Source organism: Sapajus apella, unplaced genomic scaffold (genome assembly GCF_009761245.1).
Source record: "Sapajus apella isolate SASKATOON/1434 unplaced genomic scaffold, GSC_monkey_1.0 scaffold60, whole genome shotgun sequence".
NCBI lineage: Eukaryota > Metazoa > Chordata > Mammalia > Primates > Cebidae > Sapajus > Sapajus apella.
In genome coordinates this window covers 13,644,332-13,662,200 of record NW_022437000.1, presented here as the reverse complement: position 1 = coordinate 13,662,200, position 17,869 = coordinate 13,644,332, and the positions used below count along the sequence as shown (strand labels likewise).

The following is a 17,869-nucleotide window of genomic DNA, read 5'->3' as shown; positions in this document are numbered from 1 at the left end:
CAGACACTAGATACAGAGAACGCATATTACACATTACTCCCGCACACGCAAGCCCAGAGTGAGAATCTAGAGACAGGAAGCTGCTTCCTGGTCACTTAAGCTGGGTAGGTGGGGTGCTAACAGAAGGGGGCGGGTTTCTTGCTGAGGTGATTCATGTTCTTAACACTGGCTGTGCTGATGGTTCACATACATGTGAATACACTAAAAGCCATTGAATTGTGCACTTTATATGGGTGAGTTTTACGGAATGCAGACTATATCTCATTAAAGCCTTTTTTTTTTTTAAAGGAAAGAGAAATAGACCCACACTGCCCACCTATCCTGTGCATTGCCAAAGCCCGGCTTCACACCCAGCTTCTGCCTTCGGGAGGCCTTCCATCTGCAGGCCTACCCAGCACCCTGCAGGCCCACCCAGCCCCAAAGACCCCAAAGAGATGCTGTCTAGAGACCATCACGGGGGCAAGCTGACTCCCAAAGGTGGCCTCTATTTCCAACACCATTCTGCAGACTGGTGTGCATGAGGCCTTTGCCCACCTTGGTCAGCTGTGATGCCCACCCTCAGGAGCGAACAACGGGAGGTGGCTGGGAGAGGAGATGCCGGGCCTATCTCTCCATCTCTTTGCAACTGCTGGCCAAGAATGGCATCTCACCCTGCAGTGCACACTGTATCCAATGCAGAACCGGACATTTTGCTCCACCAGAATCCCAGTCTCTCTGCAGCCACCGCTACAACCCTCCAGGGAGGTCCCACCCTCATGCCATCAGGATCCATCTGCCCAAGGTTCAGTTTCCTAGGCAGCAGAAGCAGTTTGCTGGGTCCCGTGCGGGGCGATATGGTTTGGCTGTGTCCTTACCCAAATCTCACCTTGGATTCTCATGTGTTGTGGGAGAGACCTGGTGGGAGGCAATTGAATCACAGGGCAGGTCTCTCCATGCTGTTCTTATGACAGTGAGTCTCATGAGACCTGATGGTTATTAGAAGGGGGAGTTCCCCTGAACAAGCGCTCACTCTCTTGCCTGCTGCCCTCCATGTAAGATGTGACTTGCCCCTCCTTGCCTTCTGCCATAATTGTGAGGCTTTCCCAGCCACGTGGCACTGTAAGTCCAATTAAACCTCTTTCTTTTGTAAATTACCCAGCCTTAGGTATGTCTTTATCAGCAGCATGGAAACAGACTAATACATGGGGCTCCGAGGGCACACGCTGTGGCCCAGCCATCTCACCCTCCCTGTTGGCCTGGAAACCAGGAACAGGCAGGGGTTGGGGGCCCAACGCAGGTCATTTGCACACGGGATGATACAATAAGATGACAACCAGTGCAGGGAGAGCTGGGAACTCCAGCCTGGTCTGAGGCAACAACTGGATGAGGCAGAAATGGCCTCTGAACCCTGATCTTAAAATTCAATCCTGGCTGTCACCATGACTCACAAAATTAACTAGTTTTTGTGTTTAAAGTTATAGCCCCCAAAGCTGCATAAACAAAACAGACTTCCAGTTGGACCTGATTGCTGCTGCCATGCAGACAGCCACTAGCATCATGGACAGGCGGTGTCTAGATTTCACTCTGCATTTCTGCCGCGTGAACCAGGGGCTCCTTCCTGGTTTTATGTCTTTACCTCTCCTCTTAGTCTGGGGAAGATAAACATTAACCAAACTCAGATGAGAGAGAAGACTCTAGGGCTGCTGGTTCAAAAGGAAGAGAGGCTCATGCACGCATTTTTGCCTGAACTTTACACACTAGGACTTGATTTAATTTGCCACCCCCGTCCCAACTTCACGCCCTCACTGAGCTTCCCAGGCCTCACCGTTAGTGCCTGCACACCATGTGAGGTTGATGCAGCAGTAACCCAGGGCAATGCTCACTTAGACTAAGGTGTGAATTGTGCCCACTGAGCCCTGCACCCAGGACTGTGCGGGCCACAGCCCGGGGAGCCTCAGAGCTGGTCCTGTAGATGCCAATGCCTTGGGGAGCGGGGGTAGGGGGGCGCTGACTCTTCTCAGAGCTCCAGCACGGCTGTACCATCCCCGGAGGAGGCCTCATGCGCCCCACCACCCCACATTTGGAAGGAGTGCTGAGCTTTCTTACCATTTGCCTTCTATTCTCCACCAAGTTGATGCCAATAATTCCCAAGAAGGATCCGAAGCCAAGCTGAAACCAACGAAGAACGAGAGAGAAACACTCATTAGTGTGCCTGGCAGCTTAACACCAGAACACCGACATTTAACAGCAAACAATCCCGCCCTCAAAAGCATTTTATCCAGGGGCAAAGGCCAGACGTCCCCACCTCAGAGCCTCAACCACTGAGCAGAGGTGTGCCAGCTGGCGTTGGGTGGACGTCTCTGCAACGTCACCGTCCTGTCGTCTCTGCTCAGAGGTATTTAATGATGAGTGTGTTTGGCTTGTGATTGTGGGGAAAGAGAGGATCCGGCTCCTGCCCCAGAGACAGCATCTTCTCGGGGGCCCAGGGCCACCACGCACCACCATCTGCCCCGTCTTCTCCAGGTCTGCGATGCCCCTCAGCACGGCTCCTGGGTAAAGTATTAGGAAACTACAGCCGTGGGCCCCAGGGCCACCTGTGACACCCGCTGAGACTGCCTGACCGTGCCTGCTGCTTCGGGAGGGCAAGCAGGGCAGGCTGTCAGCAGGGAGGCACCCTGGAGAAGGGCGGGGAAAGGCGCCTGGGCCAGGCATGGGGGGGCCTTGGACTGCAGCACAGGTCACCAGGGTTCTGGCAGAGCCCCCTTGCTCCACAGGAAGCCCCAGCCCTGGGTAGAAAATGATGCTGGGATGTCGGGAAATACAGAGGCCAGCGGCCGGGCACCCACACCGTCCACAACAGGCCCATCCTGGCACGTGACGCCCACCTAGTGGATGAATTTTTTAAATCAGTGCGAAGAACTTGCGTTTCAGCAACGCCCACCGAAAACGCGGCTTGGAGCAGCCCACAAAAGTGTCTCCCACAGACAACATAGCGACACCAAGGATCGACTCTGCGGAGGTCTAAGGCAGCTGCTGCTCACACGCTGCCACACCGGCCGGTCACATTTCCCAGTGGGTGTCCGGTGGAAGGGGTGGCCCGCGCAGTACAGCCTTGGAGCTCCTGGGGCCGTGGTGTGGAGTTTAACGCAGTGGACACCGGACTTCTTTATGTGAATAGTTTCACCTTTATCTGTAACTGTGTCTGTGTGTCTGTGGTGATAGACACGTACCCATGTGGTTTTCACCAATGGTTTGAGAATTCTCCAGGGATAACAGGAATGTTTCTTCATGGGCTGAGCTTCAAAATACCTCAGCTCAACTCCACAGTTCAAAAATATCAAAATTTCACTTCAACATACATGTATTAAAATATATCTGTTTCACTACGTTTTATTTTGAGGGGACTTTAAAAAAAAAAGGCTTTCTTGACAATGTTGAGATGTTTTCATGTTCTAGGCCGCTTCTTCTGAGGTCAGCTTTTTCCTTAAAGTCTCTACGTTGGCAAAAATCTCCAGAGAGGTGACTCTTCGCCACATTTCCTTAAAGCTAATTTTATTTGTTGTCTCTAGTTGGCTTTCAGAACTGTCTGGGCTAAAGGTAATTTCAATCTGGTCAGTGTAGTGTTAATTCATCACCCAGAAAGTAGATTCTTTACAGAGCATAGCTCGACAGTTAACCGTTTATTTTTTTATTATGTTATTTTGAGGAAACTCTCAAACAAGTGAAGCTTGAGAACAAACAAACAAAACCAGCACTCAGGGTTGATCTGATATTTTGCAAATCACTTGGGGTTCCCTCCTCACAGCCGCCTGCCCTCTGGGTTCCCAGGCCCCCCTTTCTGCTCAGGAAGCAGAAAGCCCCTCACATATGAGACCAGGGTCCTCACACCACTGGCCTCTTGCAATTTTACCAATAAAACTTTTTCTGCACAGATACTGTTTGTATACGTTTATTCATGAACTATACACAGGTAGATAGCGTAGATGTACAAGGCAGAGCCTAAAGATATAAACAAAGGTGAAATAAACAACATTTGTAAAGTATTTCTGAATGCTGAGTGCCAAAAATCTTTTGTCTTTGCTGATTGTCATCAATAATATTATCCGTCTTGGCTGTACTTTAGGTGAGAGTCACAAGATTGAAGAAGCCACATTTTAAAGTCTTGATTTAGCAGTTTATGACATAGCAGCTGGGCTCCGGGGTACGGTAAGGGCGTCGCAGCTGATCCAAGCCACTTCCACAGAGGTTCATTGTCCCAGAATGCAAGCACTTAGGGCAATTTTTATTGCTAATGACAGCGGATGTAATTTCATAGTTCAAAAAATCTCGGTAATTTGGATCTGGGTGACCAGTTCTCGCCAGGCCCAATTAGGCTACCATCAATTTACCTCGCCGCCTTACTGTCCAAAATCTGGTCTGAGGGGTGGTGACGCCAGCACCATCACCTTCTGGTCGTTCCCACCTGAGCGTGGCACTAATACAATCTTTGATCCATGGCTTCTTGGCAGGAATCGTTTCTTCCATGGGCTGGGGTGGTGGGCCTGGACCCTCAGGGTAAAATCCTTCTGGGGTGCTGAGGAGGCTCTGTTTGGCCTTTTCGGGCATCCTGGACTCCTGGCTCCTCCTCCACCTTGGACATTTCCCATCACCAGGCTCTGGCCCCTCTCGCCCCCTGGTCACCCTGTGACCATATCAGGTCAGCCCGGACAATGGAGGGCACCTGGCCCTGTTTTAAGGTCAGCTTGGACCTCAACCTGAATCCTCTCTGCCTTGGACCTGCCTCCGTCCCAGGTCCTGGGGATTGGGACGTGCACATCTGTGGGGGCCGTAATGCTGCTGACCACAAGCACCGATTGAAGCCCTCCCACCTTCAGCCCCAGCCCTGTGACCTGGCGTGGACTCCACCCTGAGAGAACCGCACACCACCTGCCCCCCAGCCAGGCCACCGGCTCAGCACACTCACAATGATCCCCGGGTAGTAGCCCCCCACGGTCACGTTCTCCGTCCTGGTTGTGGCGGCCAGCCCGATGGTCACTATGAGGACGGACACCAGCAGCAGAGACCCCACAAACCAGAGCGACGTCTTCTTCCTCCTTGCGAGCCCTTCTGTAGGGAGAAAGATGAAGACGGGTCAGTGAGGGCTCAGGTTCGGGAGGGTGTCACGGGTGCCCTCTTCTCCCAGCCCAGCAAGCTCTGGGCCGTGCTCCAAGGCCCAGAGGTCCTGGGAGGCACTACCCTCGTCTGCCTCCAGACCCACCTCAGGGGTCCACCCCCAACCTCCATTAGATAACAGAATGAAACCTCTGGACCATAAGCCACTGGACTGGATGGCCTGGTATTTGCAACCAAACCTAATTCTAAGTGTCACAGAACCCAAGAAAGCCAACCAGAGAGGGCCACTTTCCTCAGCCTGCCTCTTCCTCAGTGTGACTCTCTCCCCTCGGTGTCCCGGTGTCCCCGGGAGGACAGGGAACATCTTTTGATCTTTTGTTTACTGTTTTGTCATCACCGTTTGCTCATGGACACACCCTCTCTACCTGCCTATTACGGCCACACACAGTGGCGGGGGTGCTGCCACCAAGGGAGGGGCAGGGAGAGAGGAAGGAACGCAGCAGCCATCCAGTTGTGCCGTCTGTCTTGCTTTGTTTTGTTTTTTGAAAACTAAATCATCTTGATCCCTGTGTGACTCCAAATGAAATTGGGAATTTAAAAAACCATGGCAAGGTCTTCTACTCCAAGATTGTGAAAATCAACATTTGTGTGTGTGCACATGTATGTGTGCATGCGTGTGTGAGTGCGTGTGTTCAGGGGAAGCAGACCCCACACTGGAGAGCCGCCAGCAGTGAGGACGGCCACGCAGACATCATCCACACTCTAGAAGGTCCACGTCTGAAGATTTACACTTCCACAATCCCATCAGCAGAGCTCAATGGCAAGGAAAGCTTATCGTGCCCAAAGAAGGGACTGTTAAGTCCTCGGAAATGAGTTTCACAAAACTATAAATCAATGTACAGATGCAGGATCGCTCTGCTGACCTGAGAGAGCCATTTTTATCTGGCTGACCCAGCAAGGGCACAGCCTTCCTTCCAGGCCCCCTCAGACTCAGCACAGCCACTGGCACAGCCACCCCGCCTGCCTCTTGACCCTCACAAAAATACACTTATCCCAAGAATTTCATCCTAAAACGCTTTTTACCTTCCACCTTGCAGGGGACCAGGTCACTCCATTTGCTAACGTAAGAAACCATTGGCTCCCACCAGCCAGCCAGGCCGCCCCGCCAGGCCCGCTACACCAAGGCAGCCAGCAGCACCATCCTCAGTTTATGCCCCAGGCTGAAGGCCAGAGGTTTCAGCCTCTCCCTGGTTGCCCCATCTCCCGCCTCCTTAGAGGCAGGCTTGTTCCGCATCCACAGGGCCTTTGCACCTGCTGTCTCCCAGCCAGGTGCTTGGAGCCCCTCCCAGCACCGTCTGAAGGCCTTTTTTAAATGTTGTTGCACAGATACCCTGAGCACAGTAGTCCCCACTCACCCCTGCGCTCTCCACAGTCACCCCCTCACTTCTGCCCCTGCAGAGCCTCCCCGGGTGTGAGGAGGCTGAGGGGATGCCAGACAGAGTACACGCTGCAGACATTGGAAAAGGCCAAGTTCAGTGGAGAAAACTTAGGCAGGGCTGGGGTCAGGGTGCTCGGGATGCGTCACCCACAGGCAGCGGGCAGAGGACAAAGCCTTCCCTGAGGGGCCTGAAGATGGCACGGCGCACCCTTCAGCCCAGTGGACCCTTCAGCCCAGTGGAGTGAGGCCCTCCTTCTGAAAGCCACCCTAATGAGACACCGAAGGCTGCGGGCCGGGGAGCAGTTCCCACACCCAGCCCAGGAACCCGCCCTAAGTGTGGGCTCCCCTGCAGCCAGGGCCACGCCTGTGCCCTACTGGTACCCAAGCGACTTCTGCAGGGGTCATGCTGAATAAGCTTGGAGGGATGAGCAAGCGGGTGGACGTGGGGGCGGGCACAGCACGAGGAGCCCAGAGGCCAGGCTGGCCGCCCAGCACCTGGCACCCACACGTCATCCGGTGCCTGTTAGTATGACACTCCCCCCGCCCCGCCCCATGCCTGCAGCCACACCCCTGCCCGGCCCATCCCAGGCCACGCCCACGCCCCAGTTCATCCCATCCAAGGCCACGCCCACGTCCCTGCCGGTCACATCCAAGGCCACGTCCACGCCCCGTTCATCCCATCCAAGGCCACGCCCACGCCCCTGCCGGTTCCATCCCAGGCCACGCCCATGCCCTGTCGCATCCCAGGCCACGCCCATGCCCCGCCCGTCCCATCCCAGGCCATGCCCATGCCCCGTTCATCCCATCCAAGGCCACGCCCATGCCCAGTTCATTCCATCCAAGGCCACGCCCATGCCCCGTTCATCCCATCCAAGGCCACGCCCATGCCCAGTTCATTCCATCCAAGGCCACGCCCACGCCCCTGCCGGTTCCATCCCAGGCCACGCCCATGCCCCGCCCATCCCATCCCAGGCCACGCCCATGCCCCAGTTCATCCCATCCAAGGCCACGCCCACGCCCAGTTCATTCCATCCAAGGCCACGCCCACGCCCCTGCCGGTTCCACCCAGGCCACTCCCATGCCCCTGCTCGTCCCATCCAAGGCCACGCCCATGCCCCGGCAGGTCACATCCAAGGCCACGCCCACGCCCCTGCCCGTCCCATCCCAGGCCACGCCTGCCTTCCTGTGCGCGTGGAGCGTGTCCCTTCTCGTCCTTAGATGGGGAGGACACTCCCCTCGGGTGAGCGAGGCCCAAGCACGCGACGCCTGCCCTGCATGAGGGATGGACGCTGCACCTGCCAGTCGGGAACGCGCGAGGCCTCCTCCAGCTCTGCCTCTGCGTTCCTGGCTTTTCAGCCTCAGACTTCCTTCCGCCTCCCCGCGTCCCTCGTGCTATTTGTGAACTAAAAACCAACCCTCGTTGGGCTGGAAAAACTTAGGAAGGTGATAATGACGTTTTTACAAGGAAAAGGAAGACTCTGGGTCTACGCTGAAAAGCATGATTTTTATGCTGCTCACAAGAGCAATATTTTTAATAGAATACTCATAAATACTGAAAAATACAAAAGGGAAAATTAAATTCACAGTAACCCAAATTAACAAGTAGGTATAAAATCTTATGGTCTTTTTTCAATGCACTATGTTCTTTTTAAAGCATTTTTTCTCAAAGTAGGACCCCAATATTATAGTAGACTTTTCACTGAAATATTGCAATTTGTTAAAAACCTGAAAGGTTATATGTTCACGGTCGTTTCCCCGAGAGACAGGAACAATGGCGGCAGATCCGGCGTCTCCGTCGGGAAGTTGAGGCGGGAAATGACAAAGCCAGCTAGAAGCGAGTGGGCAGAGGAAGGAAGGCACCTCCCGTGGGGGAAACTCTGTTCTGGTTGATTCATGTTAGAAAGGTAGGTAAACTTTTCAAAAACGGACACAAAATTAAAAAATATATGCAATTCCACATTTTGGAAGTTAATGAAGCTGTCATTGTGGAATGACACAAAATCATCCTATTAACGACAGTCCTACCATCCTGGGATTGGGCAGCGCATGGATTTTCAGAGCAGTGTGACTTCCTGATCTCATTCCGTCGTGACCAGAGGCTCCGGGTCGCCTCACCAGCCTCCACGGAGCACCTGCCAGTGCAGCCAAAGGCCAGGTGTCTTCGGCTCACGCAATTCCCCCTTCGGGTGGGTTTCCTGTTTTCCCTCAGGTCTCATTCCAAACTTTTGACTGTTTTCATGTGTTTTAAGAGCAATAGGATTTCTAAAACTAAATTTTATGGCACTAAGTATTTGAGAAAATTATCAGACAAATGCTCTCCTAAAGGATTTTGTTGTGTGCTTTTTCTTAATTAAATGCCCTGCACACATGTAACATTATGCTCCAAGTAATTGACCAGATGACTCAGCGTCTCCTTGGAGCCACAGGTAGAACCTTCAGTGGGGCTCCTGTCCCAGCCTCCTGGGGATGCCTGTCTGTCAGGACCTCCTTGACTCCATTCTGGTTCTTAAAGCCGGAAGCTCTGTTTGCTTCATTGGCATGAAGAGTGGGGGCCCAGCAAGACCCACTGGGTTATCTGCCCTTGTCTAGTCAGTCGGTAACATGTTGATTTGCTAATTACTAAGCGAAGTGTTGGACACATCTCCTCTGAAATCACGCAAATCCTCCTACTAACCGTTTTCAACCTAATTTTGCTGTTTACCCCTCTTTCCTGAGTCTGACTTCTCCCCGTATCTGCTGCATAATGAAAAGCAGAAGGTATGAGCCACCCTTTTATCAGCATTTTTATCGCAGATTCCTAGATTAATACAGGTCTAGAAACACAGCAGGACTTACATGGGACTCTGGAAGAAATGGTTCTGAATAATCTCATTCAACTACGCAATGGTAATATTCTGACTCCAGGTGTAATAGAGATAGCAAAAAGAAGAGTCCCAACCGTATATACATTTTATAAATACATGACACAGCATAAAAATAAGACAAAAATAAACTCAAGAAAAGAAGGTGGGATTTTTTTTTTTTTTTGAGATATAGTCTCGCTCTGTTGCCCAGGCTGGAGTGCAAGGGTGCAATCTCAGCTCACTGCAACATCTGCCTCCTGGGTTCAAGCAATTCTCCCTGCCTCACCCTCCCAAGTAGCTGGGATTATGGGTGCCTACCACCACACCCAGCTAATTTTTTGTATTTTTAGTAGAGATGGGGTTTCGTCATGTTGGCCAGGCTGCTCAAACCCCTGACTTCAAATGATCCACCTGCCTCAGCCTTCCAAAGTGGTAGGATTATAGGCATGAGCCACTGCACCTGGCCAATATCTTTAGAATTACCATAAGATATAAGCATTTTAAGGTCTTTCAAAAGAAAGGGGGTTCCACTTAGGAGAAAGATAACTGAAATCACCTGAATAATTTCTTGATTTTCCTGTCCTGTTAGCAGAAATACTGTTATTATGTGCACTGTTAAAATTAAAGTGTTCCTAAGTGCCCTATTAATTAAAATATCTACTGTAAGTTTATTGCAGAGGCAGCTTACAGGGACTGGACCCAAACCATTCTGGGTCTATCCAGACCCACTGTGTGGCCTTGAGCAGCCGTTTGATCTCTGAGCCTGGGAGCAGAGAACCCCATGAGAGGCAAGAGCTCTGCCTATCTTGTTTCTGGTTCCCAGTGCCCAAATGAGGACACAGACACATCTCCTAGTGTGGAATGAATGAAGGCACTTCAGTCTCCTGAGCTGTAGGATGGAAATCATGAGAACCACCTGCTTACCCACTTCTCAAGATTGTGGTAAGTATCCAGTGAGACACGATACGTGAGCTTTCCTACAAGTTTTTATCAGTGTCGTGAATATGCTGATCGCCAGGGCAGTGTTAGCTGTAAGACGCCATAGCAGTTATCTTGAGACTGTGATAACCGTCCATTGAGGCACGGTACATGGGCTCCCATACGGGACTTTGTCAACGTAATGAATATGCTAATCATCAGGGCACAGCTGTCATCCTTCACCAGCACTTCTCCCACTGGGAGTTGCCAGAAGTTCTGAGACGTGAAGATGAGTGGGTCAACAGCTACCTCTCCGCTATCGTGCTTGTGGATTTTCTAATTCTAGTCTTCCCCAGGTGCAGCCCATCTAGAGTGTCTCAGAATATCTCCTTGTCACTCCCCAACTAGCCCCCAGTTCTCCCACCTGACCAGCTGTCCCCTTCCTGGCTCCCACCCCCAGCCTTGGCTGGAGGAGCTGAACCACAGGAGCCTGTGTCCATGCCTGGTCCTACCTGGAAGAGGTGCGAGGCTGGAGGCCAGGGTTTACCTGCCCCTCGGACCACTTCCTCTACTCTGAAGAGCCAGGAAGGGGAATGTCACAAAGCACGGGCGGTGACACCGCCAGGAAGGTTCCAAGAGACCATCTATCTTCCTGCCAGCAGGGCCTGGCATGCCCAAAAAGAAGGATGGGTTCCGTTTAATCATGTGGGGACACCAGTCATGGTGTCAAAGTAATAATCCCACGTAAAACTGTCATCACTCAGCCATCAATTTCCCTTTCATTCTGATCTTACACATGCCCAGAATGGTGAACAAAGAAGTACAAAGAAGAAAAACCATAATCCCACCCCTAGACACACCAAAACAGAAAGACCATAATCCCACCCACAGACACACCAGGGCTTCATATATTTTAGTAAAAGACCAACTCCAGGCAAAAAGACACATAATCCCACCCCCAGACGCACCGAGGCAGAAAGACCATAATCCCACCCCCAGATAAACAACAACATAAAGACCATAATCCCACCCCCAGATAAACAACAGCAGAAAGACCATAATCCCACCCCCAGACACAGCAATGTTTCATATACTAAAAAGACCAGCTCCAGGTATTATGTTTTAAGGTTTAAAGTTCTTTGTCAGAAGAAAATCTAAGTCAAGTGCTATTTTTAAACCATCAAGGCATTCTAATATAATAATGATAAAACTAGTTAATAAACAATAAATAGTTATCATTACTATGCATTAATAGACTGATCCATTTCCTGGAGAATGAAGACACGTAAATACGTTTGATCATAGAGCATTTGGCTTTAGAGAGTGGAAGGTATATAGCGGTTTCTTTTAGAAAGAAGCCAGATTCCTCAATTATTTTAAATAACAGTAACTCATTTGGTTGTTTGAGACTTTCCAAAGATGCCCCGATCAGAGGGCCGTGAGGTGAATCCCCAGCAGTTTCGTTGAATTATTTCTGTGGGAGGGAGGGAGCGGCCGAGCCGCCTAGACGTCACCCACCCCCTCAGTTCAGCCATCAGAGCTTCACTGACTAGGGAACTCCGTTCCCCTCGATCTGCACAGCCCTCTCCCCTCAGGGAAACACCCTACGTTTTTCCCATCCCGCCGTTTCCCAGCAGAGCACCGCGCCCGGCTTGCACACTTGTGAGAACACAGCAGCTTTCCTGTTTTCCTGCCTGTGCCCGCTCCAAGGCTGCAGGGCCTTGATCTGGGAAGTGGGACAGTTGGAGTCCACGAACACCCTGGGGAGAAACGCGAGGGGGCGAGCCGAGGCCAGGCGGCACTGTAAGATTCTGTAAGCACCTCTGCACCGTCAAGCAGAAAAAACGCTACCTGGCTCTTCGAAATGAAGTTTTCCCAGAAAATGGGTAGGTTGGAATAAATGGAAAAGATGGAAGAGGAGCACACGGTGGGTGTTCCCGTTAAGTGTGGTGGCCTCTTCTTCATAAGAAAACCCAACTGGGGAAGAGACGCAAAGAGGAACCGATGCAGAGTCAGAGAAAGGCAGATAGAAAGAGTGAGAAGGCAGAGACAGGAGGGGGAGAGAGAAAGAGGGAGGGAGGGAGGGGAGGGGAGAAAGAAGAAAGAACGAGAAGGAAGGAAGGAAGGACAAAGAGAGAGAGAGAAAGAAAGAAAGAAGGAAAGAAAGAAAAAGAAAGAAAGGAAGGAAGGAAAGAAAGAAGAAAGCAAAGCAAGCCTGAGGAGGGGGAGACAGGAGAGAGAAGGCGAATGAATGAACGAGGGTTGGCGATGCCGTGCAGAGCGCGAAGCGTCCGAAGCCAGAGCTCAGAGGCGGCGCGGGGACCAGAGCCGGCCGAGTCTCTCCAGGGTCTGCCCCGGCGGACCTGCGGCCCGCGGACTCCCAGCCCCGGGGTCCCCACGCTCCCCGCCCGCACTCACCTGCGGCGTCCAGCAGGGCCAGGGGCCCGGGCACCGGCGGCTGCATCCCGAGGCCCTGGGCCCCACCCGGCTCGGGCGCGAGGGCGACAGTCCCAGTCCCGGGCCCAGCGCCGCCCCTTTCCCCTCCCCGCGCTCCCACGCGCTCCCCCCCTTCGCTTCCCCCTCCCCCGTCCCCACTTCTCCCTCCCGCCCAGTCCTGCCGCCTCCTGGTTTCTGGAAATCAGGACGTCCGGGAAAACGAACCCGTGTGCGCCGCCGGGACTGGGAGACAGACCCCAGAGGACACGCCTGGGGAGGACCCGGGGGCCTGGCACCCCCGCGGGGGCCGCGCTCGGCTCTTGGCGGTGCCACGGGGTGGGCCACAGGGTGGGCCATCGCGTTCGCCTCCCCATTGGGGTGACAGGCGTCCTCGTCCTGGATCTCTGTCTTCAGAGGGCAGCACGTCTGTTAAAACTCAGTCTGCCGTGAATGAGCAAATGAGGAGCAAGTGCGTCCTGCAGCCCCTCGGCAGCCCCAGGTCCGGCTAACTGGCCTCTCCAAGGCCTGCGCACGGTGTCCACAGCACTGAAGTTGTTCTGAGTAAAATCTGCTGCTGGAAAGAAGGGCAAGGAAACGGAGGCCAGAGAGCATGCCTCACACAGCAGCAGGGAAAAAACCAAGATCCTTCTAAATTTATTTTTAACATCTTCAAGTCAAGGACATCAGCGGTCCCTTCACAAACGAAGATGCTTGAACGACCACTAAACTCAGCCCCTAGAATTAGGGGAACACCGTGGGAACAAGAGGACGCTGTTTCACCCTCATCCTGTTGGAAAACCCTTAAACAACTTAAAGAGTGTTAATGAAAACATGGGAATCTGCGCTCACTGCTGGCTGCAGGATCACGCGTGGTGCCACCACTGTGAAAGCAACATGCAAGAAAATTGAAGGTGTAGATGGCAAGCCAGCAATCTTCTCTTTATGGACGCACCCAGGAACATAAACACAGATACGCTCCTTAGAGCCAGGAGCCGTGGTTCTCAGCCATGCTGTCATTAAAGTCATCTAGGAATGTCTTTAAAAGAAGAAGAAAATTACTGCCATCCTGAACCCAGACCAGATCAATTGAATCAGAATTTCTGGGAAGAAACGAACTGCTAAGAATTCCCTAGTCCTTCTGATAGGCCATCCACTGTGAGAGAGAAACTACCATGAGAAGAATTCATGTACAAGAAGACACACACAGAATATCCTCCACAGCACTGTGTGTCCAGAACAAAGGCACAGCCTGAACATCCAACACGGGGAGACACGATAAAGAAACGGGCGTATACAGTGAAATGCCACATGGCAGTTAAAACAAAAGAGAGCCACACAGATCAATGTGAATAAATGCCAAAAACACAGTGTGGAGCACAAATACAAGTGCACAGTACCACAGCGAGTATGATAACATTTACATAGAGTTTCAAACAGGAAAATCAACACTGTTCATTCACTGACCCTCTCAACACTTACTAAACATCCACAATATACCAGACACTGTACCAGGTACTTGGGACGTATCAATGAGCAAGGCAGACAAGGCTCCTGGTGGGGAACAGAGACCATGAATAATAATATAACAAACAAGAAAAATGCATGGCATGTTAGAGGGCAGTACATGCTATGCAATACATACGTACACACACACACATACGTGCATACATACACAGCCAGGCAATACATGCTATGCAATACATACGTACACACACACACATACACATACATGCATACATACACAGCCAGGCAATACATGCTATGGAATACATATGTACACACACACACATGCACATACACATACATGCATACATACACAGCCAGGCACTACATGCTATGGAATACATATGTACACACACACACATGCACATACACATACATGCATACATACACAGCCAGGCAATACATGCTATGGAATACATACGTACACACACATGCACATACATGCATACATACACAGCCAGGCAATACATGCTATGGAATACATACGTACACACACACATACACACACACATGCACAAACATGCATACATACACAGCCAGGCAATACATGCTATGGAATACATACGTGCATACACACACATACACATATACATACATACATACACAGCCAGGCAATATGTGCTATGGAATACATGCACACACACATATGTACATACACACACTCACACAGCCAGGCAATACATGCTATGGGATACATACATACATGCATATGTACACACACATACATACATGCATGCACACATACATATACAGCCAGGCAATACATGCTGTAGAATATATGCATACATACACACCCAGGTAATGCAGGCCACAGGAAAGGAAAAAGGGGTAAAGACACAAAATAGAAAGTATAGTGTGGGAGAGGGAGTGAGCTAGGGTTTTGAAGTAGTGAAAAGAGATCTCATTGAGCGGTGACGCGGAAACCCACGCTTGGTATGGAGGTGGTTGCTCTCCCAGACATCTAGGGCAGAGTGTCCAGGGGAAAGGAACCCCATGCAAAGGCCCTGGGGTGGAGCTGTCCAGGTCCAGGGTAGCAGCAAGGAGACCAGGGTGCCAGAGGCTGCAGGGACGAGGTGGTGGACATCGGGGTGAGCTACAGGACCGCTGGCCTTTGCTCTAAGTGATGTGGGGATTCTTGAAGGGTCCTATGTAGGAGCACTGGAGAGCGGTTGTAGAGCAGCAGGGTAGAAGCCAAGAAACTGGTTTTAGGATATTATGATGCAGTAGGAGGTGACAGTGGCTTGGACCAGGTTGGGAAAGTGCAGGTGCTGAGACAAAGTCAGGCCAAATTCATACTGTGACAATACATAAATACTGCATGTAACTTATGTGTCAGTACAAGTCATGTGTGCAGCTACACAGACACCATGAGTCGTGTGTGTAGATGCATGGATGTCATGAGTCCTGTGGGCAGATGCACGGATGTCATGAGTCGTGTATGAAGATGCATGGACATCATGATCGTGTGTGGGCACATGCATGGATGTCATGAGTCGTATGTGGGCAGATACATGGATGTCATGAGTTGTGTATGAAGATGCATGATGTCATGAGTCACGTGTGGGCACATGCATGATGTCATGAGTCGTGTGTGGGTTGATGCATGACGTCATGAGTCATGTGTGGGCAGATGCATGTCATGAGTTGTGTGTGCAGGTGCATGGATGTCATGAGTCGTGAAGATGCATGGACATGAGTCATGTGTGGGCAGATGCATAGATGTCATGAGTCTTGTGTGGGCAGATGCATGGATGCCATGAGTCGTGTGTGGGCACATGCATGGATGTCATGATCGTGTGTGGGCAAATGCATGGATGCCATGAGTCAAGTTATTTGCCCACCTGGGCGTCCCAAAATGCTGGGATTACAGGTGAGAGCTACTGCCCCTGGCCACAGTCTGTTACATTTGAAAAAATAAATGGACAAATGAAAAAGAAAGGGAGGAATGACAGTGCCTGCTGGGCTCTGCAGGCAGAGTCCCAGTCTGAGCTGCCGGGTGCCCAGCCTCTTCCACCCTGAGAGCAGCCCGGGGATTCCCATGTTCATCTCATCCCCCTGGGCTCAGGGAGCCCTTTTAAAGAGGAGATAAAGTGCCTGCCAGGCGTGGGGAATGCGCAGGGGCTGACGGGAGCACAGCAGACTCAGAATGTCCTTGGGGGCTCCCTGAGCAAGCCCCCTGCCCCCGGCCTCCTCTCTCCAGACCTACACCTTGGAAGTGGTGGGAAGCACAGCCCCACCCCCCACCCACAGTCAGCTGCTGTCCTTCCTTCCTGCCAGCCTGCCTTCTTCCTCTGCTCACTCAGAGATACGGGGGTCCCCAAAACTGGCTCACCCTCCCCTCACCCTAACTCTCTGTGGTACTCACATCTCTAAACCATTCCTGCAACATCCAGTGAGGTAGGGAACCAACACGCTGGCTCCCCACTGTCCTATCCTGGGTACGGACCAGGCTCGGAGCAGGGCTGGGCGCTGGGCTATGGAAGTACAGGAGTGATCAGTGCCCTGGGGCCCTTATGGAGCTCAGAGGCTGCTGGAGAAGAGACAGGAAGACGGAGCCCCTCCCAGGCGACACCCCCGTGTGAAGCTTAGCACTGAGAGGCCACAGAAGGTCCTCAGGGAGGACTCCCAGGAGGAGCGACACAGAGCTAAGAGCGGGAGGGTAGAGAGCCAGGCTGCTTGGGCCCTTCCTCGAGGATTGGGTGAATCTGTTATCCCCAAGCAAGCTCCAGGAAACAGGAGACAGGCCAGGTGCTGGCTTGATGGGGGCAGTGGATGGGGTTGCCCAAGAAACACTGAGACCTGTGAGCATCCAGGAAAGTGTTCAGGCTTGGGAGGAGTCCAGGAGCCAGAAGTCACAAGACTGTCAGTCCTTACAGTGGGACAGGTCCTTGGGGGCCGTTCCAGTTACTACAACAACGGGACAAATAACCCCATAACTCAGTGGCTTGAAAAACATTTATTTAGTTCAAGTTGACATTTGGGCAAGGCTTGGGGTGGACGCTCTGACTCTACTCTGCTCAGGCTTAGCTATGGTGGCTCCCAGGACTGGCGCGTGGCTGACTGTGGCTGTGACTGTGACCTCAGGGTGACAGGGCTTCCTTACAACATGGAGGCTGGGTTCCCAGGAATGTCGGGCGAGAGAGAGAGAGCTGGGTGGAGTCTGTGGCACCTTCCGCAACCCAGCCTTGGCTTCGTGCTGTGTTACCTCTGCCACTTTCTCTTCAGCAACACGATGACAAAATTCAAAGGAAGAAAGAAGAGACTCTCCCTGTGTGTGGGAAATAGAACGGTGATGTGGTCGTTCAGAGAAAATATAATTTGCACAGGGATCGCTGTGTCAAGACAGGACTCTCACTACAGAGGAGGCTGGAAGATGAGCAAAGTGACAACCAGAGACAGCGAACCTTTTCCTCTTACTTCAGCAGGTATTTAGCAGCTGTTTGGGCAGCTTGGAATGGGAACTGCTGAAGGCTCCCTAAACCACAGTTAATGAGGTCAGCATGGAGGAGGCAGCCGCGCCAGGCAGGGACATGGTCCTGGAGCCAAGGAGGAAGCGGCTGTGACAGGCAGGGAGATGGTCCTAGGATCCATGAAGGAGGCAGCCGCGCCAGGCAAGGAGATGGTCCTGGGATCCATGGAG

General features: G+C 52.0%; 1 protein-coding gene across 4 annotated transcripts in view; it reads right to left on the bottom strand.

Moving 5' to 3' along the window:
- The window catches only part of TMEM255B (transmembrane protein 255B), a 56,794-nt gene extending 43,962 nt beyond the window's left edge, over window positions 1-12,832 (bottom strand). For 3 of the 4 annotated variants that reach the window (XM_032246330.1, XM_032246326.1, XM_032246329.1), the window contains exons 1-3: window positions 12,709-12,832; window positions 4,943-5,085; window positions 2,086-2,148 (exon numbers count right to left, since the gene is read on the bottom strand). In XM_032246330.1, coding sequence (XP_032102221.1) covers window positions 2,086-2,148; window positions 4,943-5,085; window positions 12,709-12,754 — 252 coding nt within the window. In that variant the 5' untranslated portion in view covers window positions 12,755-12,832. The remainder of the gene's footprint in view (window positions 1-2,085; window positions 2,149-4,942; window positions 5,086-12,708) is intronic. The other variant, XM_032246327.1, reaches the window with a different exon arrangement.
- Window positions 12,833-17,869: the final 5,037 nt, after the last annotated feature.